Source organism: Neopsephotus bourkii, unplaced genomic scaffold (assembly GCF_033783945.1).
Source record: "Neopsephotus bourkii isolate Nb327-2 ecotype Australia unplaced genomic scaffold, CSIRO-AGI_Nbou_v1 NB_168, whole genome shotgun sequence".
NCBI lineage: Eukaryota > Metazoa > Chordata > Aves > Psittaciformes > Psittacidae > Neopsephotus > Neopsephotus bourkii.
Genome location: NW_026900684.1, coordinates 18749906 through 18776830, shown reverse-complemented (window position 1 = coordinate 18776830; position 26925 = coordinate 18749906). Strand labels below are relative to the sequence as shown.

Sequence of the window (26925 nt, the reverse complement as noted above, 5' to 3'; positions counted from 1 at the left end):
TGCCCATCTCGTGCAACTGTACAACCCTGGTACTTGTGGAAAAGAAGCAAAACAGGACAAGAGGGAAGCTTTACCTCTTCCAGTTCCTCCCAGTTGTAGTTACTGTTTCCAACTATCATGGCCCTGAGCTCTGTGGGCTGGAAGAGTTCCAGGACCTTCCCACCACACACTTTCAGGAAGCCAGTGGAAAAGGCTGTGTACCACTCATGGATGGAGAGGTTGAAGATGTAATTTACGTAGGCTTCAACAAATTCTTCCCTGGTGCATTGAGAGAGAGCAGGCAAAGGAAAGCACTTTAATCATATGCCTGAGCAGCAGCACTATGAAGTTTTCCTGTTTCTGCCTGTAATGTGTCTTGCAAACATGGGTCTCCAACAGGTTCACCCCACTGCCCTCCTCTCACTGAGCTGAGTCACTGCAACACAGACAAAGTATGAGGCAGCAAGGACCAGCACATGCCTGCTTATGCCCCAGGCACTGGCAGCATGGCAGGTCCCCCAGCAGCACAAGCTCTATACTACCATAAACCCACCCAGTGGTTCCACTACTACTTCCAAAGCCAAGAGCCTCACAGAGCCCTGGTTAGGTGAATTTTCAGAGGCAGCTCCCGCTGACTGTCCCCAGTGAGTCTTCCCAGTAGTTCAGCACTTTCTAAGCCAAAGCTGTAGCCTAGAGGCAGACTGAGGAAATGCTGCTCTTGATCCAAAACTGCATGGCCAATTCCCTCCCTCCCTCCTGGTCCCAAAGAGAAAACCACCAAAAGAAGTCAAGAAACGCCCCTTACTACAGAGCAAGAAAACAGTCTTAGGCAGCACAGAAACCTCCTCTTCAGCCTTCACACACGGGTTAAATAAATACAGGACTTGTGCATTTGGAGTATGTGGCAAAGCCAATGACTCCTCTCAGAATGACTTCCCTGCTTTGCTTCAAGGGTTCCCAAGAACAGCATTAAAATAAAAACAACATTCTGCAGCCATTGGCAAGAAACCTGTGGCAAAACCTGTCTCTGGGTTTTGTTAGGATCTTAACCAACTTTATTCTACTTTCTTAATCTCCAAGCACCATGAGCTGAGTGCAACACTAGGATTCCATTTGTGCAATGACATTCTTGCCTGACACTCAAAAGCAGCTCGCACCTGCACACAGCTTGGGGAACACCACAGAATCTGGGATCTCAGCCTCTAGCTGAGGAGGTCACAGCTGAATGAACTATTTTGACTTTCTGCTGGGGGAATTCTCAATGCATGTGCTATGCAAAAGCAGTGAGGGGTGGGTGAGAAAGTAAGAAAGAAGAGTAAGGAAGCAGAGTGATAAATGTTGAAAACTGGAATAAGAAATCAATCATATAGCAAAGGGCAAGTTACTTTCCAGCACATTTTATTGTCATTTTCCTGACAGTCACCTGAGCATTAGGGAAAGCCAAGCTGATTAAACACTTAACTGTTGCTTAATATTTCTCTGGCTGTTACGGTCATGAACCCTTTATCAAGAACATTTTATGCTGTGACACCCCATAGGAACTCCAAAGGAGAAGGGAAAATGCAGGCATTTCCTACTTGGCATTTTCCAATCATTCCTCAGGTCCCAGTGAACCTTCCTCAGGCAGGAAGGGCAGTGCTCAAAGATACACCCACAGCAAACTATTCAGGCCAGAAGGGCAGCAAATTGGTCCCTGGCCTCTAAATGTGGGGGTGGAGGAAGTCATTAAGCAGTGTAAGGTGAATTGATTGCCATGTCTAGACTTGGATTTAAAAGTTAGCTTGAGTTCAAAACTGTTAGTCAAGACAAAGCAATTGCATTTGGAATGTGTTAAGCCAGTGGAGCTGCACACTAGCCTTTCTCCTTAAAGATTTTCGTCTCTGTTGCCTATCCTGACTCAAACAGTTGCAGGAGCTAGCCCAGGGGACTCCTCTCAAACACTTAGCTACAATCTCTGTTCCTCTCCCTAGGCCAGGTATGGCACACAGTATAAAAATGGCCGTTTTTCTTTTGAGTTTACATGCCCAGCCTAAAAACCTGAAGGGTATATCACTGGCATTGTCATCTTGACTTTATTGTCACAAGCGTAGATTAAACTTCTCTCTATTTACCAAAGCCCATCTTCTCTTTGCAGGGAGACAGACTTACACTGCTCCATTCTGGTTTTGCATGGAGGCAGTTATTTAACCATGTAAGTGCACCCTTTTGGGCAGCAGTAAAGTAAGTAAGAAGGTAATACAGACAAAGCTTTTGTTACAGTAAGGCTTTCGACACAATCAGAACCCTTTAAAATAATCAGATTAATAGGAAATTACTTCATCTCCAGGCTTGCCAGCAAGGTCTTCAGCATTACCAGCACAAGCCCCTGACCATGCTGTTGATTAGTCACTGGATCACAGTGTTTTGCCAGCAGAGCAAGAATGTGAACACTGCTTCAAGTAATAAAGGCATTTGTTGAAATCCAATTACAGGATTATGAGAAGAAAATAGTTTAGCAGCTGGAAAAAAAAGGAGGGAAATGGTAGCTGTGCTAGTAATAGCTCTCAGGTGTTCAGTCAAACAGAAAGGCATCTATGTACAGTAGGGCCTTATGACTTTGATCAGGGATGGTGGTCCTTTGTCAGGCATAGTCAAGGGAAAGTGTTTCCGGCTCCAGGATTAACAGTATAAACAAGTTGCCAGGCTCACTTTTGTTGATCACATACAGTTCCCTTCTAAACCATCAGGGAGATTAACCTTCAAGGGCCCAAATCACGTTGCAATCTTTATTTAGCATGAGAAAACTGCCAACGGTCTATATGAAGGCCTTTCATAGGGAAGATGCCCATCCAAAAGGATGTGGGACACTTCCAAACACTGGTGGAAAGGTGACAAAAACTTGCTTTTTATTCGAGTGCCGCTGGCACCCAGTAACTTCTAAACAACTGGTCTTAGAATTTGTTCACACTGACTTCTACCTCTCCCACATTTCACCTCACATATAAGTTTCTATGGCACGGCACCCACCTTCCCTGTGCATAACAGCCCATCCCCACATATGCCCCACTTACCTATTGTCCTTCTGCACCATAATTCTATCTCCATCTTCGATCAGGTTCTTCTGCTCTGTCACACCATAGCTTTCCCTGCAGATCTATACAAAACCAGAAAACTCATTTTACCAGAAGTACTTTTCAGGCCATACGCCTGCAGAAAGAATCAGAGTTCTCTTTCACAGCTGGTGACCGATATGTGAAGGGTGAACCAGAAAAAAAGGGCATATACAGAACACTTTCTCTGCTCCAAGGCCTGTGAGCTTCACCACCTTCTATCACTTACATTTGCTGTAGGAGTGGTACTGAGTCTAAATTGCAAACTCAGAAAAGAAAAAAGTTATTCTTTCAGGTAAATTTGCTATGAAAAATTAAAAAATCCTGTATTTCACTAAGCCCACATGCTCTGGCAATAAAAACGACTCCCTGTTTTGTAATAAAATCTCAGGTTTGTTCATCCTCACTTGCTGCAAGATGGCATGCCCACAGAAAGCTTCCTGCTTTCACCTGGCCTAGGCTGGCACCAGTACAAACACGCAGATTCTGTACACATAAAATTGGTCACATGGAAAAAAAAAGGCAAAAAGGTCAATTTTCAAATTGGCATAAACAAAAGAGGCTCAGATTTTGGCATGCAAGATGAGTTCACTTCAAAGTTTGGGATATCAGTTATTACTCATTTCTAAGTTTTAGCAGATATATCTGTATGTCTTGATGTATTATGCAGCATGTAGTGCAAGAAAGAGAGTAAGAATGCCCTTTTTTAGGAAAAGAGAATGCAGGGGAAAATATCTTGCATTACTTCAACTGTATTCCTTTTTACACAGTCTGCATTATCATCGTTATGGCTTCACTACCTCCTCCTGAATTGCAGCTCTGACTTGCATGAGACACAGTCAGACCCCGGTCTGACTCACTCCAGATTTAAGTTTGATCTAAGAGACTATGTGCTCTCATTTATGAAACAAAGAAATGGGAACCACTCTCCTTGCTCAGAAAGGATTTTCCTCATAGTGTGTAGCAGTTTCCTGGTACCTTGTTTTTACCCCAGGCAGGCCCTGAACAGAGATTCAAGACCTCAGACCAAGCTCAAAATGAACACATCACTCAGAACCTGTTAGCGCGTCAGGACTTTAAAGGAAAGACATTGAAACATGGAAGCCCTACCTTGCCTGAGTCAGAGGAAAACACAGCCTGGAGAATAAGGATGCCATATCTCTATGAAGTTCTAAATATTTACACATGTTGAGAGACATACCTCATATTCCAGTGTACATCAGGATCGAACTCTTAATTTCGGGGACTCTCCACTGTGCAATAGAATCTATTGCATCTAGGTTACTAGCTAGGAAAAAAAGTACTTTTACTGCCATAGTAGCACAGGAAAGCTGACTTCCCCAGCATGTCCCTGAGCAACAGCCTCTAGCATTTCGTTTCTAAGTCTGACCAAGTGCACTCACTAAAAATCGTTCAGTTGAAAAGTATTAAGACAGCAAGGACAATTTTAAACAGTATCAGTATTTCAAGACTTCGCCTAGTGATGCCAAAGCCTAACTTCCATTTTCAAAGGGAATTTAGGAATCTTCTCACTGGCTAGTGTGAGAAGTTGGCCACTGACATTTAAGCCACGTGCCACAGTGTCACGGCTATTTGGAAAACCACTCTGCTTAATCTACTTACTGGTTTAGTTTTCGTGACTGTATACAAAAGAACAAGGGAGTGACAGCAAAGAATTTTAACACTAACACTTAACATTAGCATGGGGTACGTGCTACAGGCACAGTTTGGAATAAATCATAATACACATGAATAAGTAAATGGGCTTCAACTGTATCATACCAATCACATAGTTGACATGTTAAATGTGTCTTACTGTAAAATTCAAGCAGAATGTCTCTTCTACATCTTCTCCAGGGTAATCTAAAAGTTGCTGAAGACTCCTACATAACAGGTATGGAAATTAAAAATATATCAGAGATTCAAAGAGTCATACACCTAAAAGGGAAAAGAAATTCAGCAAAAGCAAAGAAAGACCATCACATCTGGGTAATAGGATTGCAAGAGACTCTCCAAGTCACCCGAAGGGGTAAGAAAGAAATAGACCTCAAATAAAAAGGTGCTTTGTTAGAAGCAGGATAAAGGCTAGACCACACCACACAAATTATCAGTATAGTCCATGCCTACCTAATACCTGGATCCCCTTTAATGGTCCTGGCCTTAGAATAGAATTACATTTTTAGTTCTTATTGACTCCTAGATATTTTTGCCATCCCTACATAAAAGTCTGAGGGGAATGGAGAGGGTGGTGGATTATATCTGCATCCCCATTAGGAAGAAAATATTCTGCTATCCCTCACAATCCTGCTGCTGTCTTCCCAGCATTTTACTTCATCATTGTTTAACAGCTGTCACTTTGTGCTGATAAATTGGACACCAGCTCAGAAGGAAAAAAAAAAAGACAGTAGTCAGACACTGGGATCTTCTCTCAGTGTCAGAGGGAACCAATATCCCCACGGAAACAGGCAAAACGGATTCAATACACCATTCAGAAAAAGTTGTTCCATCATTCCACTTCCTTCTTTCTGGCATGGAATCAGGTCAGAGTTACTCTGGTTCGGGGAGGGAACAGTTCACATCCTACACACAATTCCCATACAACATGACAAATGCAGCGGATTTGCAGGAAAGGCTGAGGCTAGGATCTGGGATCATGCATGCAATCAGAGTGGAGGGACAGGCCCTCAGCCCCTATTTTCAAAGAAGTGTGGTAGGAATCTTTTGCCCGTGTTTCTTTATTCTGAGGGTCAGGAAGGTAGGTACAGAGGTTAGAGTCTAAGCAGATGGATCCGACAGCACGTGGAAGAGGAGAAATCTTACATGAAATTCACCACCCACTTACGTACTTTGCTAGCATCACAGCCCCCTAAATTAATCAGTTGCTTAAAAGGATCGGGAGATACTACATTGAAAAGCTTTCACCCAGTTTGGCATTACTTGTTCTCAGTTGGACAGTCTTCTTCCCAGAAAGGCTGCAAGCTCTGGTTTTCATACCTTCCTTCCGTAGGGGATAGCTCCTTCAAATCCTCTAGGCAGGGCTTCACATTCAAGAGTTTTTTGTACAGAGCCAAGGGAAAGTGAAGGTCTACCACTGTGAAGTTGTATATTGCGAGACCACATATGATGCCAATCAAGTGAAACCAGTTGTGTTCTACAAAACACTGCAAAACCACACAGATAAATCCTAATGAGACTGGTCAATGCACAGTACTTTTTCCTCCATGCACTAAGAAGCCAGCCCTTGCTTTTCCAACTGGGAAAAATAAGTAAATAGATAAATTATACATCAGAGAGCCCCATCAGGTCCCAGTTTGGTTGTGAATTCCTTGCTGCAGCATAGCACAGAAATGAAGATTCAGAAACCCATCCCTACTGCTTTTGTAAGCCATGATTAGTTGTGGAAACAGCAACAGCTGCTTTCCACCTTACCAGCCTTTTATTTCTGTTTTACATACCTCTGCATTTAGACATTAACAAACCTTCAAAGTTTGCTCTCTATGTACTGCAAGAAACTGTGTTAACAATTCCCTCCCTATAGCCCATCCTATTTTCTATTAAAAGCTTAAGTTTAACCAAAGTGCCAACCAGGCAAATACACCAACATAGGTGTTGGTAATGGTTTTCATTCCTTTGTATATTTACCCTCACCCTGAGTACGTCAGTCACAGACTGGCTGCCTGTATTTCTTAAATGTTGTAAATATGTGAATCATTTTTAGTGCTTACAGTGACATTATTCTTAGTGTCAAAAGAGTTGTTGTTTTTATAGCATTAACATGAGGAGTAATTGCTCTGTAATACTCTGTATACATTACAGAGTAGTACCATGTAATTTCCCTCCTTGTTAAATGTAACAAATAAACTAAAAAGAACCCCACCAGGGCAGCTACACCTTAAGGGAAGAATGACATCATTTTCCATCTTGCTGTCTAGAAAGATGAAGCAAAAAAAGGACATAACCCACCATCTCCAGCATAATGCTATCCGACAGGTACAGAACATGCACTCCACACTCTTCCAAACACAACTAACTTTCACTACAAATCATGTTTCTTGCTGTTTAAGAGGTTACTCACATAAAGCATTAACAAGTTTAGACCCTGAAGGTGATGGTGATACATGATTAAGTGGTGGATTGCAATTGCGTGAACAGCAATGGAAGCACAGAATCTAATGCCATTATGACCTCTCGTTCTGTAAAATAGCACGACTGTCACATTCACCATCATAAGAGTTCTGTAACTGTCATATGATACTTAATGCAAGTTTTATTATGAGATAAGAATAGAGAAAGAGCCAACTCCTCAGCAGGCACCATCATCACTGTTCTACTCAAGTTAATGGACCTATACTAATCTACACTCACTGAAAATAGAGCTCGCACCATATTGTGGGTGGAAAATGAGGGGAAGATAATTTCTTTCCCAGCTTGCCACTAACGTTCTTGTCATTCAAATGCAGCGTATTATTTAAACCTGCACATACAGAAGGCAAGGGCTTACCGTGTCTGAAAACCACAGCAGGTTTGACTCTGGGTAGTAAGTGAACATGCCATAGATGGGATTGAGGAGTTCTTTTAACAACAGGAGGAAAAATTCTTTTGTCACTCCTCCAGCATCAACAGCTTCCTCACCATCAAAGATGACCTGTAGAAAAAGCAGGTCAGTAACAGGGTTGCAGTACTGAGTAAATGATTAGGAGCACGCATAAAGCAATTTGTCTAACATGCCCAAACCTCCTCCAACCCATGAGCCTGTTTCAGCGCTATGCTTGTAGGGAAGGAAAGGGAATGGGGGAAATCAGGTATTTTTAAAGTGTTTAACTCCTTATGCAAATCACAAATAACCACCTTCCCCACAACTGAAGCATCAACAGGACAGCAGCTGATAAATTTTGTAGCACCCTCTCAGGGAGAAAATGTGTCCTATTGTAAGAGGCCTGTTCCTGCAGAAGAGCAAAATAAGAGACTGCATAATATTATAGAAATGCTCCTCCCTGCCCCTTATACAGTAGGCACACCAGGAAAAGAGTAAACACTCCAGCAGCCAGAGAGGAGAAAGACTAAACCTTTGCACTGATTAGATCAAGTGTCCTTGTGTGCTGCACCTATGGAGAAGCCACTGTGCACTGGTGAAGTGGTAATGGGAAATGGCTGAAAGGTTGCAGAAATGTCAGCGGGACAAGAGGGTGCTAAAAGATGTGGGGAAAACTTACTTTAAGAGGCTTTTTCAAATCAATGTCTGAATGGATGCTCAACTCCCTTAAAGCATCACCAACTAAGTTACTCCGGCGAACATGAAGAACCAGGAAAGGGCTTCTGGCCAGCAGAGGCTCCAGGGTGAGAAGCATGAAGACATTCTGCAAATTTGCACCATTTATTGCAACCTGTAAATAAGAGAGAGGTGAGAAACAGCTGCTGCTCAGCTCCTCTCTTCCTATGAAAGGAAACCAGTTAATAGTTATATGCCTGGTGTTCTTTTTATCCTTATTCTTTTGTTTCCCAAGGGTACAAGGACTGCACGCTCACTCTGTACAAGTGTGTGTCTGTATGTCCTTCACCATTTCCCACACCAACACCTTTTGAGTCCACTGACAGATTCACCAGATTTGAACAACCAAGATACTAAATTCCTGAATATTTTTTTAATTAGGCAGCTGGTTGGGGAAAAGAGGTCTTATTCATGCCCTTATTGAGTCAAGAAACTCAGTGTGAACACACCCTGGTAAGAGCCAGAGAGTCCACAAAGGAAAGCCCTGTTACAACCAAGGAGCCTGTTGACAACCACACCTGTCAAGGCATCAGGAAACACTTCACATGCAATTCAGAGCTCTCATCTACATGGAATTTCTGGAGTCAGATAAGGCACAATGTCCAGTCAAAGCTTTCACCATACATGGTATACTCATTCTCACGCATTGCCCATAGTAAATGGCAAATTCACGTCTGTAAATTCAGCTTAAAAGTCAGTTAAACCTGAGACAGAAATCCACTGGAAACCAGGCTTCCCCCATTCCAGCACTCACAGAAGTACTGTTTTCTTTGGCTTTTAAGTGGTTGCCTTCATAAAGATCCTATCTCTCACGGCAATGAAACCTTTACCAGCCTGCTGTCCTGGTAAGATAAGGTAGATACCCTCCTCACAGCAGCATGCTACTCACAAACTGGGCATCTGAAGAGGTACCCAAGAGGGTGACAAAATGAAAGCAGGAGGTGATTATAGCTTCTGAGTGGTGTAGGCTGAGCCTCCTCTGCCTTGCTCCAGCCTATGTGTTCAAGCAGCCACAGAAAAGCTAAGAGATGAGTATTACATGGAACCAGCACCATGGTGTGGTGGTGCATCACCCCTAACCTCAGCCTGCTTGAACCTGTTCTATGATTTCAATAACTTCTCTTTTTACAAGAGCTTGGTGATAAGCATCCCTTAACTGTATAAGGAACTCTTGTTGCAAGGCTAAGACAAGGGCAGCATAACCTATACCAGAACTCCAGTGTGGGAGATGAGAGTGGGGATAATTCCCCTTTTAGCCCTGGAACATTCCTTATCTGAATGCTCCGCGTGAATTTACTGATGACTAAAGCCAACCATCTCATGCCCGTATAAACAGTGGTGCTAAATGAGACCCCTTGAGCTATTCTGGACCACAGCGGGCTGCATCAGTACCTCCCTCCAAGTGGGATGACTCTCAGAGTGCACACTGTCAAGTTACAAGAGGATCATTGACTGATGATGGGACCTGGGCTGATATCTCCGCTACTCGAGGCTCAAACCCCTTCTGCTGAGAAATGCCAAAAAGGCACTAGATGTAAGTATTCCACTGATTCTTGAGGGCAAGTTTTAATAGGCATACCTATATACACACACACGCACACATACATATCTCTGTTTGTGTGTGTTACCTTTGTGCATCTGCCTATACATACCTGTGTCTATTGACTTGAACACCCTCTAACAAATATACCTGCTACTTTAGCAAATCTATAATACTGTTATTGTTGTGTTTATAGGTGATCAGTGGTTAATCTAACATGTAAGTGTCGCTATGATTAAGTGTTGCTAAATCCTTTAGACATAAATGGTTGACTGAGTCTGAGCCTAAGACTGAATACAGCTGCAACTGCACTTCTCCCTTACCCCTTCTCATTCCAGACTTTGTATAAATGTCTCTCAACTGATCCTAATTTGTTTTTTCCTTTATATTTATTACCCATGCAGTAAGTAATAGGGTAAACCTTGCCACTGAACACTGTTGTGGTTTTACAAATTTACATTAAAGCTTGTTTCTGACAATACCTTTTACAGTGGTTGTTTAGTTGACCTAAACCACTCCCTTTCATGACACATGGCCATGAGTAAATGTGATGACATTTTCTCACCCTGAAGGAACCTGTCAACCATCAACCACAGCCAGCTCATGTCACAGAGGATGAGTCCCAAACCTCAGATGCTTTGGATGAGGGACTAGTGCCCAGTGCTTCACCCCCCTCAGGAGGCATCTGCATGAGCAATGCCTGGCACTGGGAGGTTTACATTGGCACAGAAGTGAGCTGTCCTTGTCACAGCCTGGCTGTCAGCTGGCTTGGCTGCCACCTACAGGGTAAGGGTGCTGGAGCTGAACACCTCTTCAACCCTCACTTCTGCACAGGCAGAAACTTGTAAAAGTGCCCACTTATCTGAAGGCTTGTCTACTATTCCAGCCTTACAGGTTTCTCTAACAGAGACCTCACCTTACTTTGCATCCTTGGATTATCCTAAATACGTAAGTACTCCTCCCCTATAAAGCTTATATTTCCACCACAGAAAGGCGCAGGTAAAATGGGAGAGAGAAGCATTACCTGCATCTGTAGTTCTGCGTCTGTCTGTAACATCTTGGTCTTAGCCTGAGCATCAAAGATGAAAGGATAAGAACAGAGTGTCACAGCATCCTGCAAGAAAGGCAGGCAGACTGGTTCCTATCTACAGCTTCCACAGCATTTCTTTAAGAAAGAGTAATAAAAACAACATTTCCTTACCTGCATGATAGATGGTCTGACTTTCTGTGAAAGAAAAATAGAAATATGAAAATCTTTTACTTTTGATTTTTGGGTCTTGTGTTTTTTGGCTCGAAGTTCAAAAGTGACCGAAAGAAAATTTTCTCCTCTAGGACCAACAACCTCTTTTTCCCCCCTCTTAAAGACAAGCATGTGAACTTCCTCCTTAAGAAAACCACAAATTCAATTCAAAACCTGAACACCAAATATTACTCAGAAGACTAACCGGCACAGAAGCCTGTGCTAGCCTGCCATAGCTGAAACTTACTCTTATGAAGACAAACAAGAAAACAACCCCCAAGGCAGAGACAATATGAATCAGAAGAGATAAGGCCACAAGAAGACAATGCAAGACCACTCCTGCAATGCAAATCACTTCTCTCATTAGCCACATCAATGCATTTTTAACTGTTGCTGTTACATAAATTTGAGTCACTATTTTATTGTTCTGCTCACTAAAATTAAGCACAGAGCAGCACTATTTACATGATGGAAAGCAGGGGATGAGGAACACAACATACACAACATTTAGAAAGTTCATGAAAGCACACACAAGAATTCTTGCTACAGTCAGCTTTCACTGTTGCAGCATCCCCTGGCAGGTGTTTTCTGGTGTTCTCTCTCACTCAGGATCCCTTTCCTTGCTATAATTAACCTATCTCACTGGGTTCCTAACACAGCATATTCCAGCCCTCAGTTCAGTTATCTCCTTTCTTACAGATGAGAAAGTGAGGCATAAAAGAGGTGAAGGGTCTTACCCAAGATCACCCAGCAGGTTACTGGAAGAGCCAGGAATAGAACCCACATCTCTTGAGTCTTGGTTCAGTCCCCTAGCCAGAACGCCATACTGCCTCCTCTTACAGAGCAACATTTTAAGATCACTGGCTACATTATTCACAATACCTGCCTAAACAGCAGAAGTAAAGGGTAAAAATTATAATTTTAGAATACAGGATTTGGCTCCTGAGGTCTTGATTACATTAAAAGGATCCAGTGACTGAATTAATCCCCTTGTGCAAGGATTGAATGAAAATCACATGAATAATTACAGAGATTGAAGCAAGCATTAGTTACATATTGTTAGCTCCAGTTCTTCCAACAGCCTTATTTTAAGTCAATTTTGTCAAGCCACCCAAATCTGAGAGTCTTAACATATAGATGCTCCTATCCTGAATACATTTCACTCTCATTAAGGATATTAAAAATACAGATCTACAACCAGAGAGACAAACATGGACAGCGGTATGACTATACACGTAAAACCTCTTACCATTCCAGCCTGATGCAAGAACCACATGAGATAATCCTCCTGAATGTCCACCAAGCTGGAAATCTCAGGGATATAAAACTTATCATATTCTACATGTTTAACCTTCTGATTTACCTAGTGAAGAAAACAGGAGTTTTTTAAAATGTGGATGTATTTATCATTTTTTTTAGAACATGCAGGTTTGATTTCATAAAATCAGTTATAGCAACTTACAACAACAGGACTCAAAGTCTTGTAAAACCACATGGTCCTTTGTATTTTAGTATAAACCAAGGAAAATCAAGATAAACCTCTTCTTGACTTATTTCAGTTCCCTCTCCTCACCTGGACTACCCAGCACCAACACAGTGGGAGCAGAAAGCATCATGGCACAGGTATTTGGGGTGCCACAGTACAAGCAGTGTGGTGGCTCAACAACAGCATTCCTTCCTAGTGTTTGAGACAGGACTAAACAATCTTCAAGTACCTTGACAGGAAAACCACTAACTTCTTTCTCATGTGGTGTCTTGGTGGACAATGACACAGCTCAGAAGCCAGGACCATAACCACCCTCCCGTCAACTGGCAAACAGCAGACAAGCCAGAATCGTCTTGAGGCAGCACGTGGTGCCCAGGCTTCCCTCTTACCTTGTGGAGTTTCTCCAGAAGTCTGAGAGCAGCTGTAATGTAGCTACTGAATAGAACTGGGATCAACAGTGTCTTTCTTCCACTGAGAAGGTAAACCACTGCACCTTTGTAGAGGTCCACTAGCCTGAGGAAGTATCTTGGGCACACTTGAGACCACCAATTATCTAAAAAGTAGAGGAACATCAATACAAATCCTGAACTAAAGCCCAGAGAAACCCCAAAATGAGTGGGTTACAGCTGAAAATAAGGGAACACACCTGAAGATTGATCAAAATAAACTTCCTTATTTCTGTCCTAACTGTAGCAACATGAAAGCAAGCAGAGTCAGATACCAAAAATTGGAAAACTCTTTCCTTTCCACTGTCATACAACCAACCACCCAGCCATTACTCAGCTCCAATCCCTGATCAGTGCGAGAGCCTCAATTCAAGGGGTTTCAACCTTCAGTTTAACATACTGTTTCAAGTATCTTGTATTCAGGAGTCTGATTTTGTGGGCAAACTGTTCTCTCTCATGAGTGTTAAGAATGCCATTACCTGTGCAATTCTCTGTAGTAACATATACTTCTCTAGCAGGTGTGAGAACATGTCTCCCTGTGTATCTGCACCAAAGGTATGAACTCCCCCCTCTTCAGAAAGGCTCGTTTCTTTCTTGCCAAGGACAGTAACCCTTACCTCTCCTCTGAAGGGGCACTGACTATTATTTCCTTTGCTAGAACCAATTCATCTGCAAAGAAGAAGCTGGAGCCTGGGATACCATGATGTCAGCTGTTTGAAACAAACACCAATTCATCCTCTGATGTGTCAGCACAACCATAGATTCTGGTAGTTAAAAGTATGAGAATCCTTTACATTTATGTATGCTAACAATCACAGTGGACTATGCTGAGTAGAGGAGGAAACCTGGTTGAAAAGCCTCTTTCAATTATATATATATATATATATACACACATATATAATCACTAAACCTCAAAGTAAGTGCAATGGAGAAATATTTCTGGAGGTCTGAATGCATTACACAGCATTTTATGTGATGATATGAGATTTAGCGTAAGACAAATTTAAGAAACAGAGTAAGATAACAAGAAAAGTAATAGCTTAGCAAACATGAGCAACAATCATGAAGCAGCATAAGCTCTGCTTAGCTTAAAGTGAGCTCATAGGAAAGAATATTAGCAGAAATTAGAAGACTGTAAGTGGGAGCAGAGCTGGGGTGCTCAGCTTGATCACAAACCAACCAATAGGTTTTTCTGCAACCTACAGAGGACAAAGTAACATTATATCTAGTGTGCCCCGCTATTTATCTTATACAGGAAGGATATTCTAATACAGACAATATCTGATTAAATTTAGAGAATATGATGACTTAATCTTCATTATAAATCTACTTTATCAGAGCCTCTGAATTGTAGGTAAACTAGATAAGGTAAACTAGATTAACCTACCTAATAAGTGTTCTTAGAAAATTCAGATTAAGAACTGTTTTAACTTAGAAGAAAAATATTTCATTCTCATTTATTATCCACACCACCGTAGACTTTATACATCTTATATTATTGTAACTAACTTCCCATAACTTACCTGCATGACACATTCTTCATTTTCTCATAGTTCAGGCTTAAAATTCAAGTATTATGTTTATAATTCTTTTACATGGGAACATAGGTTTTTGGGGGGAGGATTCCTTGAGTCCTTTTGGTTCCCAGCTGCTTTATAGAGGTGACTGCTTCATAACAACACTATATCACAAATAACACCCAATTATCACTGCAGCTATTGTAACAGAAGAATTAAACCAACACAAAAACATGACTGAAAAACCTGAAGGCAACACTCTGTGTCCCAGCTGGAGACTGAGAACAGGGTGCATTTTAAATGCCAGCCTCTTACCAAGAACTTTGCTGGGGTTGGTATCTAGGCGCAGAATAGCCATTGCTAGGGGAAGTGTTAACGTGATATAATACTTGGAGTCTTGAAAGGGTGGGAATTCAGGGAGAATCAGATATATCCTCATTGCCTCCACATCTGGTGGTGAGCTAGACAGCTGAGGAATCAAAAAACTTTCAAAGCTCTTCAGTATCTACAGGAAAACAAGACAAAAGACAACTTACCCTTTAGGGATAGAGAACCTACAATGCAAATGATGTGCAAAAACTGATGAAACAGAGCACACTCAGAATGGGCGGACTCAACAGCTTTTGCTGATGATCTTTTAAAAACACTCCATAGGACAGGACTAAACTCTGATTTTTCCCAAATGCATGAACGTTTGGATAGGCTTTCCCAGGGCTGGCTAGAGGTCAGTTACTCGCTCTGGTTAAGGTCACAACCCTGGTTTAAAAGTCAAACCCAGAGTAGGAAAAAAAAGCTGTAAAAATTATAGCTAAGAAATGGCAGGGGGACGTACACAATTTTATCCCATCGCTTGCACTTTCGAAAGGAAACTTCTGAGCTAGAATGAATTATACAACTGTGAAATACTCGACTCCTGGCAGGCAACAAATGAGCACAGAGTCATTATTTATGAGTATAACATAACACTGAATTCATTTCAGCAGCCATTCCAAGTATTAAATGCCATGAGACTATTTTTTCAGAAATGACTCTTAGAGACACAACCCAAGCAGGTGAAAGTAGCGCAGGTCAATGGAGAAGTATTCACTGATACCATAAAGGATCTGGTCTGCAGATTTTTAATACAGCCCTTCCCCAAAAAGCTGCTGTTACTTGTATGTAATAGAGGGACAAACCCTTTATGTCCCCTATGAGTACCCAAAATCCCAGAAGTGTAATACCTGATCTAGGAGAATGGAGTGCTGAGAGTTCATCAGCTTCTCAAACAGCACCCTGGTGGAGTTCAGATCAATCCCTGGGATCTTTGGACTGGTTTTAAAATGTTCATCAATTCTTTAAAAAATAAAAAACAAAATCCCAGATAGGCATAAGTCTAAGGAAGAGACACCATTACCTGTGTATTGGCATGGTCTGAGAGCAAGCAATGGATACATTCCCTCTAGAGAATTAATCAGACTAGAAACAAAGTAGAGGTAATCTTCACACTTCATCAGTGTCTTTGATTTCCCCAGGACTCCTTTATTGACACAAGAGGCCGCCTGGAGTGCTTAAAATATATAACATATGTATACCCTATGTATCAGGGTCTCCTGTGTTGTCTTCATATATACTACTTTTATAGCAAAATCTGTATATCACAGTAAGAAAGGGAATTGTGATGCATAAGATGACACAGACTGCTGTAAAAGGGGACATCAGACGAGAGAGTTTTCAAAAGAAAACAGGGGAAGATATTTAGAGTAACTTTTTGACAATTCCTATCTCAAATTTTCTAAAACTAATCAACAACCCCAACCAAAATACAGCACAGCTGAGAAGAGTCTTCACAAGGTCTTTAGCTGTAACAAACATGCTATCCTTTCTGCTGCACTTGAAAGGCTGTAATTTACTCAGGCTACCTGTGTAAGAGGGACAACGAAGGCAAGTTGGTGGACAACAATGGTCCAACAGCCAGATGTAGCAACACTCTCTAATCCAGCAGGTAAGTTACCTAGCTCAGTGTACAGAGCACGATCAGCACTTGCTAGCAGAGGCTTTCAGCACCATTGTCTGCAGTAAAGCTGCACATAGAACCTTGCAGTTGCTAGTAAAAGAAGGTTATTGCTATAATTCCACTGACCTCAAGGATTTCCCAAGTCTGTCATGACTCATCTGAGACTGTGCTGTATTAGACACTCTGAAGGAAAAGGCAGCTATTAAAGATGGGATACATTTGTCAGTATGCTGGTGTGACTATAACGACATGAGAAGCTAAACATAGTCTGCTGTAGTAGAACAGCTATTTCTATAACTGGCTGAAAATAGCTCCTCCGAGTCACACTGTGGTACAGAGCACTTCAGACTGTGATGTACAGAAGTAGAATTGGAGCATGTCCACTCACACAGCCATGGAAAAGCTGCTTTTCCATCTAACCTGTGTACCACAGTGCTGTATTGCAAGCAGGCCAATATGGCATTAGGATACTCGAGGGATATGCTAGGGTATTTCTATCAAGTGCACCGTGACATACAGCTTCACATATAAAGGTACAATGGTTAAATATAACCTCATTTCAGGGCATGGTGGCTTCAAATTTTATCATTCATTTGGTCAAAGATTTCTTGTAGAAGTTAAGTCCTGCAGTAGCCAGGGCATCACTAAAGTGGAAGGAGAACTGCACTGGGATGATGAAATCATAAATTCTACTCATTTCTACATTCAAAGGAGATGGCAGAATATTTACAGTGACTCAAAAACTTGGATGCCTCAGTAAATATTTTAAACCAACATGACCCAACTCTTCTGATGCAGTAACATGCTGCCTTGACACAAGACTAGAAAAGAAACCACTGGACAAGTGGAAAATGCAAGAATAATGAATAAATTGTTTTCTTTTCCAAGTCACTCTTGGAAAATATTACTCAAAGATTAATCAGCATAACTAAGCTTTTCTTCACCTAGCCGCAGGTCATTTACTCATCACATCACCATAAAAAATTTCTTCTCCTCCTCCTCCTCATCTTATGCTGCTACCTCCCCAACAATTACAGACACAGCCAACACAAGTCTTCCCAACCCACAGCCTTTGACTCAGCTATGCATATTACATCCTTGTCACCACCTATTGCTGGTCACACCCATTTGAAATTCCTGCTTTTGTAAGCAGGAACACAAAACTTTCCACAACTGACGTCACCTAAAAGGAAAGTGCTTCCATGCTGCCCCAGATGTATTTTCCAAGAGCAGCCTGTGTTGACGTATACCTCCACTTGTACCAGCCCCCATCAGCTAGCTCAGCTGCGTAAGAGACTACGCAGATACCTGGCACCACTCATTTCCCTTAATGACATATTCCTGTGCCTCTCTTTTGAAGATGTTGACATTAGTTTCATAAGGAAAAAAAACAGTTGTAACAATTCCAAGGAATCTGTGTCACTTACAGTACACTTAACCATGCACTTTCTTAAACCATCTGCCTTCCTTAGTTAGTCCTGATCACCCTGCTCTTCAGTGAAGACTTTCTACTCTCATCTCCTGTCTGATCAGAAAAACCAAACCCCACTGCAGCAGGGAGTGATGTAAAGGTATTCCAGCCTACCTCAAGGGAAAGAGACAGTTCTATAATTTTGCCACTTACTTCTTCTCCAAGAAGCTTCCATTCCAGCAGGCAGCTGAGGACAGTATCTGAACAACATTACTGTTTGCAGCAGGAAAACAAAAGAAAACAGAGATGGAGGTTAGGAGCAGACATTCCAGGAAATCTTTTCAGCTCTCTTCCCTTCCTTCTATGGAAAAACAAATGTCAGGATCACCCCTTAAGAGGCATAGGGGGTAAGTGGTTCATTCAGTTAACATCCCTCTTTGAAAGGAGGGATGTTAGCAGTGCCCCCTTCCCACCTATTCCACCTTCTTATGGCAGGTACACAGGGAAAGGAATTTATCTGTTCACAGGTTCTTGGTGCTTTTGACAACCTCTAAGCACACAATGAAAGACCACCTTAAAATCCATTTCCCACCCACCATTTGCAATGTTCTGAGGCAGCCTCAAATTCTTCTAGTTTTGCTCAGAAGCTCTAACCTGGCAGCCTTGTGACTAGCAACTGTCCTCCCCTTGGAAACGATCAAGAACCACACTTGAAAAGGCTGCTAAATTTCAAGTGAATGCATGGCACGGAAGCCAACAAAATGATTTAAATAAGACTTTCAACAAAAGGCTTGTCCAGTGCCATAATACCTACTTGACAGAATTAGAACTGTTCTTTTCTAAAAGCTTTTGCCTCCAGACATCTATAGTTTCATCATTTATTAAACAGGTGTAACGTGTTTCATTTATGGTCCGGAAATCATCAGCAGGCAAGGAATTCTGTGAGAAGATATAGATTTCAGCAAATACAAGGCTTGTAAAACAATTCCTTCTTATCTATAATCTCTGTGTTTTCTATATAACTGACAGCTTTCTTAGTGTGGTCTCTGAACAGGTTTGGTCAGGAAGTTGTAGCATCACTAAGAAGTCAAAAGAAACAAAACCAAAACCAGATCAAATACATTTTAAAATAGGAGGAAAGGGAAAAGAAAATAAAAATAATTTCCTTGAATGTACCAAAGCCCTCAAACACTGCCATATCTAACTACAGGGTTAGCACATTTATTCCACACCTATTGCCATGTCTCAAAAGTGTACGTCAAACACTTCTTGAACAAAATAAGACGGAAGCAGAGAAAACAGTTCAGTACTCAGCCCTCCCATCCAGCATATCTTGACAAGACCCCAGTGTATGTGGTCCACTGCCCTGCACTCTAATTGCACAGACCCCAGTGCCTGAGCAGGAAATGCCTCAGTTCCAAATGTGATTGAGACTGGACTCCACTCCTGCTGCTCAAACTTAAACCAGTAACTTCCCAATGACTCTCTGATGTGCCTCTAATGGAAGGCAGCTTTCAGCCACTCCTAAAAAGCTGTAAATTCCTGTAACAGCCATCATTGTTGGTAAGGTTTATAAGGCAGAATGGACTCCAAAGCCAACAGATCATTTTTGGGAGATATTGGCAAAAACAAAAGATGCTGGGACAGGGAAGCAGACTTGAGAAGATACTTAATTTGTTTTACCTCATATTCGGAGCAAAGCACAAATGTTTGGTCTCCTCCAGAGAAGATATGTTTAACAATGTGATATTTACAGGCATCTGTTAAAGAAAGATTAGAGGCTGATGAACGCAAGTTCCTACTTTGTCTTTTCCCTCACATTTGCACTACCACTGTCTCAGGCTTTATACTATAAGAAGAATCTGGGCTGCTTGAAGGCCATGCTGAAATCAGCTGAAACTCAAACACTGTAGCACTTTCACAGGAAGATAGGTTTCTTTCGCAGGAAAACGTCAAGATATCTTTAGACAGCCATGGGTGAAATGAAATTATTTACATCCATTTCTGACTCCAAATCACACATACCAGGTTTCCCTGAGAGTTGCCCATTGTGAGCTGCCCAATGACCCTTGACAGGAGAGGGACACTTCACATTGCAAGTGTGCCCTGTTCCCAGCTGGCCTCTTGTTCCACAGCCAAATGCATAGATCATTCCTGAAGAAGGCACAAAGGCTAAAGTGTGATGTCTGTAACAGAGAGAAGTAAAAGTTGAGGCCTTGTTTAACAACTAAAGGAAAAAAACAAACAACAAAAAAAATCAAACACAGCCTAAAACTTATTCTCAGTTCCCACAGGCCAGAAGCTGGTGCAAAGCAGCATCTTCACACTAGCACCAATGCTCAGTTTTTGCCACCTGATGGCATCACTTTATGAGATGGAGCTCTTTAGGTGGAAGTGACAAAGAGCAGCTTGTGCCAGCACAGGGCTGGTATCAAGCTCACAGATGGAATTAGCATAGTCATTTGCTAAGCCTGTACATATCAAAAGGCAACAACACAGCACAAGCATTAATAACTCTTCATGAAAGAGACTGAAAACTTGTGAGCAAAGAGGCTGCTACATTAAAGTCTTGCTGAATTAAGATGGAAAGGTATCTTTTACCAGGTGACAGCATAGGGAACAGCCCAAATCAAAAAACAACCTCATTCAGAGGGCCTTAAATTAGTTTTTAATTAACTTATTTTTGACACATAGCACACAGAAGCAAGACTATTCCCCTTATTTACAAGGCTCAAGGTCAGCATTCTGCTCCAAAGAAAAATGTTGACTGCACACAGGACTCACCTGCCACAAGCTATCTGGGATACTTCACTGCCCATTAGCTCAAGAACTCTTCGGGGGTTCACTTCATCGTTCATGGAGTCATGTCCCAGTTGCCCACAGGAACCTGCACCGAACGTGAACACCCCTCCACTCTGTTAGCAAATCAAACAGCATATTCTCCATTTAGGGACCCATAACCCAGCAGTATCTCTCTGACTCCAGTCTCAGTATGAGCCCAAGCTTATGCAGAGATTGCTGGAGATTTCCAAAGGATTCAGAAAAGAAACTTGGGTTCTGCTAATGCAGCCTCCAAAGAAGTCTCTAATGGATGGCAATGTAGCTAACAGAATTATATTTAGGTATGTCTACATTAGTCAACTCCCCCCCACCATCACCAGATGAGTCTGTAATCCCAACAAGTTTAAACATGGCTGAGTAGCATCCACTTACACAATGCTTCACACCCATCTCTATCAGCTGCTGATCAACAAGACTGGGACTTTTTCCTCTGAACATGAGCTTCTAGAGAATTAATGCTCTACAATGGTGTTTTCCCCACAAGAATCCCAAAGCCAGCTGTTTAATTTATTTTACAGTGGAAAACACCAAGGCACCAAAAAAGAGAGCAACATCTAGGAAAAGGCAGAGGTAAAAACTTAGCAGTGATCTGCCAAATCCCAGCCCTGTGCTCTGTCCACTAAACTATACACCACTTGGAAACAGCAGGTTTGGAACTGAAAACCTCTTGTAAATGCTGTGAGTTTCATTTAAACACCCATTTGTTTTGACTTGCATTTTATTCTGATGCACAATATCACTCTTTTTACCTTCCAATAAAATGTAATTTTCACCCTTTTCAATGTATGTTTGTTACACTTTTTTCTCATTTTTTCCTAATTTTTTGAGCAATTCACTATTTTACTATTTATTACCACAGATTACCAACATCTTCATCTTCAAAAACAGCAATGAATCACATTGCCAATGAATCTCATAATATATTATAATGACTGTACTTCCTATTTAGTTTATTTTACTGAGGTAAGATGGAATACGCCAATCTGCTCTTTTCCACCACTACCCGGTAAACTGAAGTGAAGCTATCAGACAGGTGAGACAGCAGCAAGGTTCCCAGGTTAGCATCTTTACCTTTGTCAGAACTGCTGTGTGTTCCTCTCCACAGCTGATGTAAACAACCATTTGAGACCGCAACAGCTTCACATGACATGGGGATTCTCGGTCTGCATTGAAGACAAAGAAAATAAAGGAGCTCTTTCAAACACACGAACCTAAATGTGTGAGAACACCACTGGCAGACTGAACTTCAGATGCAGTCTACGTGTGCAGTGGACGCTTTAACAACTGAGGAGGGGAACATGTCCTCGAGTACTTCACTGCTGCATTCCCCCTCCAATTCCTAATTTGTCCTGGCTTAAAGAATATTGTCCAGAGCAAGAATGCAAATACGTGGAATCTTGTATAAACTCATCAGGCACTTAGAGCTATGAGTGCAGCCTCACTACACCCACCTTCAGCCTCATGCTCCATTACAGACTCTTCACTGACAACTGCAAACATTTGTTTCCAAAAGCTTGCTTAAACCTTTTTCATATAGAACAATCCTGACACATGGGAGACACTAGCACAACTCAAATGGCAAGCTGAATCCCAAGGTGCATTTAAATGCCTAGCCTTCCTTCTGTCTTCATCCTTTAAGAAAAACACCCTCCTACTTGCAAAGGCCAACCATTAAGAGATGTTTTCCTCCTTACTATGACATTCTAGTAATTAAAAATGGGTCTCCCAGGGATAAGCTAAGCATTTCAAGGAGCAGTTGGCACCTCAGAACAGTAGATATTAAGGGGAGCAGCTGCTTACTTCATACCAACAAAAAAAAATAAATCAAGTTTTTGATACCAACCACCTAGAGATGTTATCCATTTTTGAAGACTTTCACCCAAGGATTTTACAAGTGCTTTCTTCTGGGTAGCGAAAGGAAAATGGCCACATTTGCATGGATTTAGAAATAAGAGCACATTTTTCATTTACTTTGTTTTGTATTTTAGCACTCTGATCTTTACTTTGACAGGAATGACACTTATGTCTACAGCATAATTGTTTAACAGGGCTGCAGAATATTCCTGTTTGTAGACTCTGCTGTTCATGTTCACTAAATGTAATTCACACTGTCTTACCATGATTCACAAGTATCACTTATTTACTACAGTCTCACATACTGAGGGGTAAGCAGAGTATGAACCCTGGTCAACACAGCCCTCAAGTAGATGCTTCTTAAATATTAATTTAAGATTAGCACCATGTCAAAAAAAGCATCTCACATACAAACTGCAGCTTTGTTGAAATCAGAAGCAATTATCTGCCAGCCTACAGATAGGTATCTACAGATATCTGCAATTATCTTGCCATGGAAAGAACATGGCTGCTGTTTTAGGTCAGCTCTAGTTTACATAAAGTACAACAGAATAGACCTGGAGCATTTCTGAGAGAACATGATATATGTTACAAAGTCTTAAAACAGTGTTTCACATTTCTAAAAGTGTAAAGCAAGAAGAAATGCTGCATACATCATACGAGTCTCCTTTGCTAAACTACAGGCTGGTTTTGAGTAATTGGTTTAAATATATTTCAGTTTGTAGGGTGGGTTGTGAAAATGCATCACCCAATTATAGTTACACAAAATGTGAGGTAGCACTTTTCTCTTGCAACATACAGAGCTTATATGCTACAACATTATGCAACATAACATTTACAAATACATACACCTCACCTACTCAACCACGCAAAATAAATTAACCATGTGCACTGGGTATCATATTCACACTCAGTAACTTGCCTAGATGCTTAAGCTACTCAGCAACTACGCATAAAGAGGTTAATTTGAAGCTCCAAAGGAAAACTTTCATCCACTGGCTTTTGCAAAAATGAATGTGTTAACATTCACATAATAAGAATGTATTAACAACAAGCAGAGGAGATCAAGGCTTTTCAGAGCAGTGGTAACATTACACCAAATCTTCAGCCTCCTTTACAAACCTACCTTCAAGTCTGCTGATGGCTAGGCTTCACTGAATGTGGCCACCTGAAAAAACTACCATTAGCTCCGCGGTTCTGGAAAATCTTTGCTCCACACCAACTTTAAACAAAACATGGACAAAGCATTCTTAAGAACAGGAAGAAGGAATATGAGCACTTCCCTATATGTCTGCACGACACTCACCTTTGAAACATCTTTCTTCTCAACTTTCCTCACTTCCACTAACATCCACATGGGGAAAAAAGTCTTTCTGTTCCTACTAGTTATGAAAAGCCTAAAGAGTCCAAAGACTGTTCTTCTCCCCTCCCCTCCCAAGAGTAGTGGCTGAGGATTACATATTCACTCAATAAAAATACATTGTCAATGCAAAAAGAGACACTAGGCCAAAATGTCCATCCTTCTTTCAACTAGGAGCATAATTATAGTACCTCGTTCATCACTTAGTCCCAGCTGTCCTGAGCTGTTCTTCCCCCAGCCAAACACAGCTCCTGAGAGAGATAGGGCAAAACTGTGGGCTCCGCCTGCAGCAACCTGAGCCAAAGGGATCCCATCAAGAGACTTGACACGTTGTGGACTGGCTTGGGAGGGGCATTCTTTGCCCAAGCCCAGCTGACCGTAGTTGTTCTGTCCCCATGTGAAGAACTGGCCATCTGAAACAAGGCAAGAAATAGAACAGTGAGTAAAATCTAGTCCACAGAGAAGCAAGTTAATCAAGATGAACAAGAACCTGTGCTAAGGGCTTTGCAAGCCTTATGATGGGAAAGGGGAAGATGGGGGGAGGGAAAATTCAAGCAAGACATTCTTTGCTAGAATAAAAGCATTGTCTGAAGCCACCATGAAAACAGACATGCAAAAAAGTGCAAAATATAGCATCAGACTGCTGTAACGTAAATAGCATAACATTGCAAACAGAAAAGTAATAGCCAAGGATAATTCAATATAAATAAATTACACACATTTTTCTACATCAAGATGAAAAGCTTTTAACTGCTCTGCCATTCACCAGTGAGACAGTGGGTGGCCTGTGTATAATGCTTTCTTCTTTGGCAGTACTAGCAAAGCTCTTCTTCCATACTCATGATACCTGATCCATTTTATAGCCTCCCATTTGGCCTGAAAGCAGTTGGGACAGGGATGTCCTTTGTTTATTATGCAGCAATGTGCAATCTTGGACACTGTGCAAAATAACAGCACAGATCTTGATAAAAAAATAATGAATGCTACAGTACCTGCTGCCAAAGCCAGGCAGTGCCAATTTCCACAGGAAACCTGCAGTATTGTCTGTTGGTTCAATTTCTTTATCAACCTAAAGACAATTACAGTATTTTAGAATAAGTATCCACAAATACAGCGTAACCTTATGTCAAAGTTCTTCTTTCCATTCAGGTATTTGTTCTGCACAGACACATAACTTACGGTGTTGAGACTGAGGAATAAAGCCTTGAGGGTGACACAGATCCATACACAATAAATGCAAATCTGCAGAAACCTTTAGACACCATACACTGCTATGAAGCACAAAGGGTCCAGTCACCTTTAGTACGGCGATAAAATGAGACCCCTCATCTGCAAACTGCTTTGGATGGAGAAGTTTTGATGTCTGCCTCTGCCACCATCTGCCACCAGTGTCCTTGCACTTAAGTGTTCTGACACAGGTAGAATACATTAAATAAGTAAATGAAATAAACTGAGCACCACCCTGAAGTTTCTGAGCATCATTCACTATACAGAACTACAGCAGGCGGGTTTAGTAGCTTTACTGCTAACAGGCAACACTGCAAGAATTTCAGAGCTGAAGTGCCAGCTCACGCTGTCATACCTTTTCCCCTCCCCCCCAGTCTTGAAATGTAGCTCCCATCTCAGAGGGACTTCCCAGGGACTGGAATAGAGATAGGTATCACACAGCGTTTCTATTTTGGGGTCCTCCCTCCCTCTTTGCTCTGTACAAAACAGTTTTCATTGAGGAAGCCAAGCACATTCTGATTTTCTTTTCCATGCCCCAAGCACCCATGGGCAGAAGGCCCATCCTTGAGGACTTGTCTGAGTCCCCACAGGGCTCAAGAAGCACCAGTGAAGTACAGAAAAGGAGGAGGAACCACCCTTACATCCCTACTTAAGAAATGCTCAATTACAGCCCCTCTGAGAGAAAGGAACACTCCCACTGACTCCAGGCTGGAAGAGGAACCAACCCTTGATTCACCACCTCCATGAAGCTGTTTTAAGGAAACATGAATCTGTTAAGAATTTACCTTGGTACCATCACTGCATCTTCTACGGTGGTGAGGCCCAACTGTCCATCACTGCCAGCACCCCAGGAGAAGAGCTGGCCCTGGTCGCTGAGTGCCACACTGTGAGACTCTCCGCAGGCCACATGGACGATGTGCTGCCCGGCCAGGGCTCCGATTTGCTCTGAGGAAAACAGAAAACACCTCCAGTTACGGGATTAATTTCAGTGACACCAGGTCTGGGCAAATCTGGATGCAAAGCCATTCAGATGGGTGCACCGATCCTCATTTTGGTTTTAAAAAACTTCCTTCAAGAGGACAGCACCAGGTTTTACTGAGAACATGTACCTGCTGAGCTCTTCTGAAAGCCTAGTTTGCAAATCATAGGAGAAAGGCAGGTACATTCCCCCAGTCTACACACAGCCAGCCTCACAGAATCAGGGAAACCTACTGGGTTATTTATAAAACCTATGATTCTATTTAGAATCATGAAATCAGAATGGTTTGGGTGGGAAGGAACCTTAAAGATCACTTAGTTCCAATCCCCAGACTTCCCATGTTTGAGGTTTTTTTCGGTTTTGATGTGGGGACTGGCCAGGACCCAGAAGTTGGCAGACCCTGTAAAACATTTTTGACCTTCCACAGCTCCCATGTCCAATGAAGACAAGTCATCCACAAAGCTAATCAACCCATCCACCCCTTGCTTTACTGCTTCATGCATGAAAGCATCCCTGTACTGAATTTGGAACAGGTTTGAACCTATAAACCTATTACTACCACTGTAAGATACTCATAAAAAAGTCCCATAAAAAGCAAACAAAGGGAAGAGATGGGAAAAATCACTCAGTCCTCTGGAAGATCACCCATACTGACTTTATCTTTACATCACATTGAACAACTGAAGTAAGTCTG

The 26925-nt window shown here is 41.8% G+C and overlaps 1 protein-coding gene across 18 annotated transcripts in view; it reads right to left on the bottom strand.

Moving 5' to 3' along the window:
- HERC3 (HECT and RLD domain containing E3 ubiquitin protein ligase 3) overlaps positions 1 to 26925 on the bottom strand; it is a 47939-nt gene that overhangs the window by 2986 nt on the left and 18028 nt on the right. For 3 of the 18 annotated variants that reach the window (XM_061374716.1, XM_061374725.1, XM_061374707.1), the window contains exons 3-23: positions 26038 to 26197; positions 25018 to 25094; positions 24217 to 24438; positions 21883 to 21974; positions 20755 to 20885; positions 19996 to 20156; positions 19654 to 19730; positions 18785 to 18909; positions 18184 to 18243; positions 15787 to 15898; positions 14882 to 15071; positions 12993 to 13156; positions 12367 to 12480; positions 11079 to 11102; positions 10902 to 10991; positions 8282 to 8452; positions 7570 to 7713; positions 6063 to 6229; positions 4885 to 4951; positions 3030 to 3112; positions 75 to 258 (exon numbers count right to left, since the gene is read on the bottom strand). In XM_061374716.1, coding sequence (XP_061230700.1) covers positions 75 to 258; positions 3030 to 3112; positions 4885 to 4951; positions 6063 to 6229; positions 7570 to 7713; positions 8282 to 8452; positions 10902 to 10991; positions 11079 to 11102; positions 12367 to 12480; positions 12993 to 13156; positions 14882 to 15071; positions 15787 to 15898; positions 18184 to 18243; positions 18785 to 18909; positions 19654 to 19730; positions 19996 to 20156; positions 20755 to 20885; positions 21883 to 21974; positions 24217 to 24438; positions 25018 to 25094; positions 26038 to 26197 — 2615 coding nt within the window. Of the gene's footprint in view, positions 1 to 74; positions 259 to 3029; positions 3113 to 4269; positions 4357 to 4884; positions 4952 to 6062; positions 6230 to 7569; positions 7714 to 8281; positions 8453 to 8482; positions 9012 to 10901; positions 10992 to 11078; positions 11103 to 11173; positions 12004 to 12366; positions 12481 to 12992; positions 13157 to 13225; positions 15072 to 15786; positions 15899 to 17998; positions 18108 to 18183; positions 18244 to 18784; positions 18910 to 19653; positions 19731 to 19995; positions 20157 to 20754; positions 20886 to 21882; positions 21975 to 24216; positions 24439 to 25017; positions 25095 to 26037; positions 26198 to 26925 lie in introns of those variants that run through there. The other 15 variants (XR_009728671.1, XR_009728672.1, XM_061374734.1 and 12 more) reach the window with 15 other exon arrangements.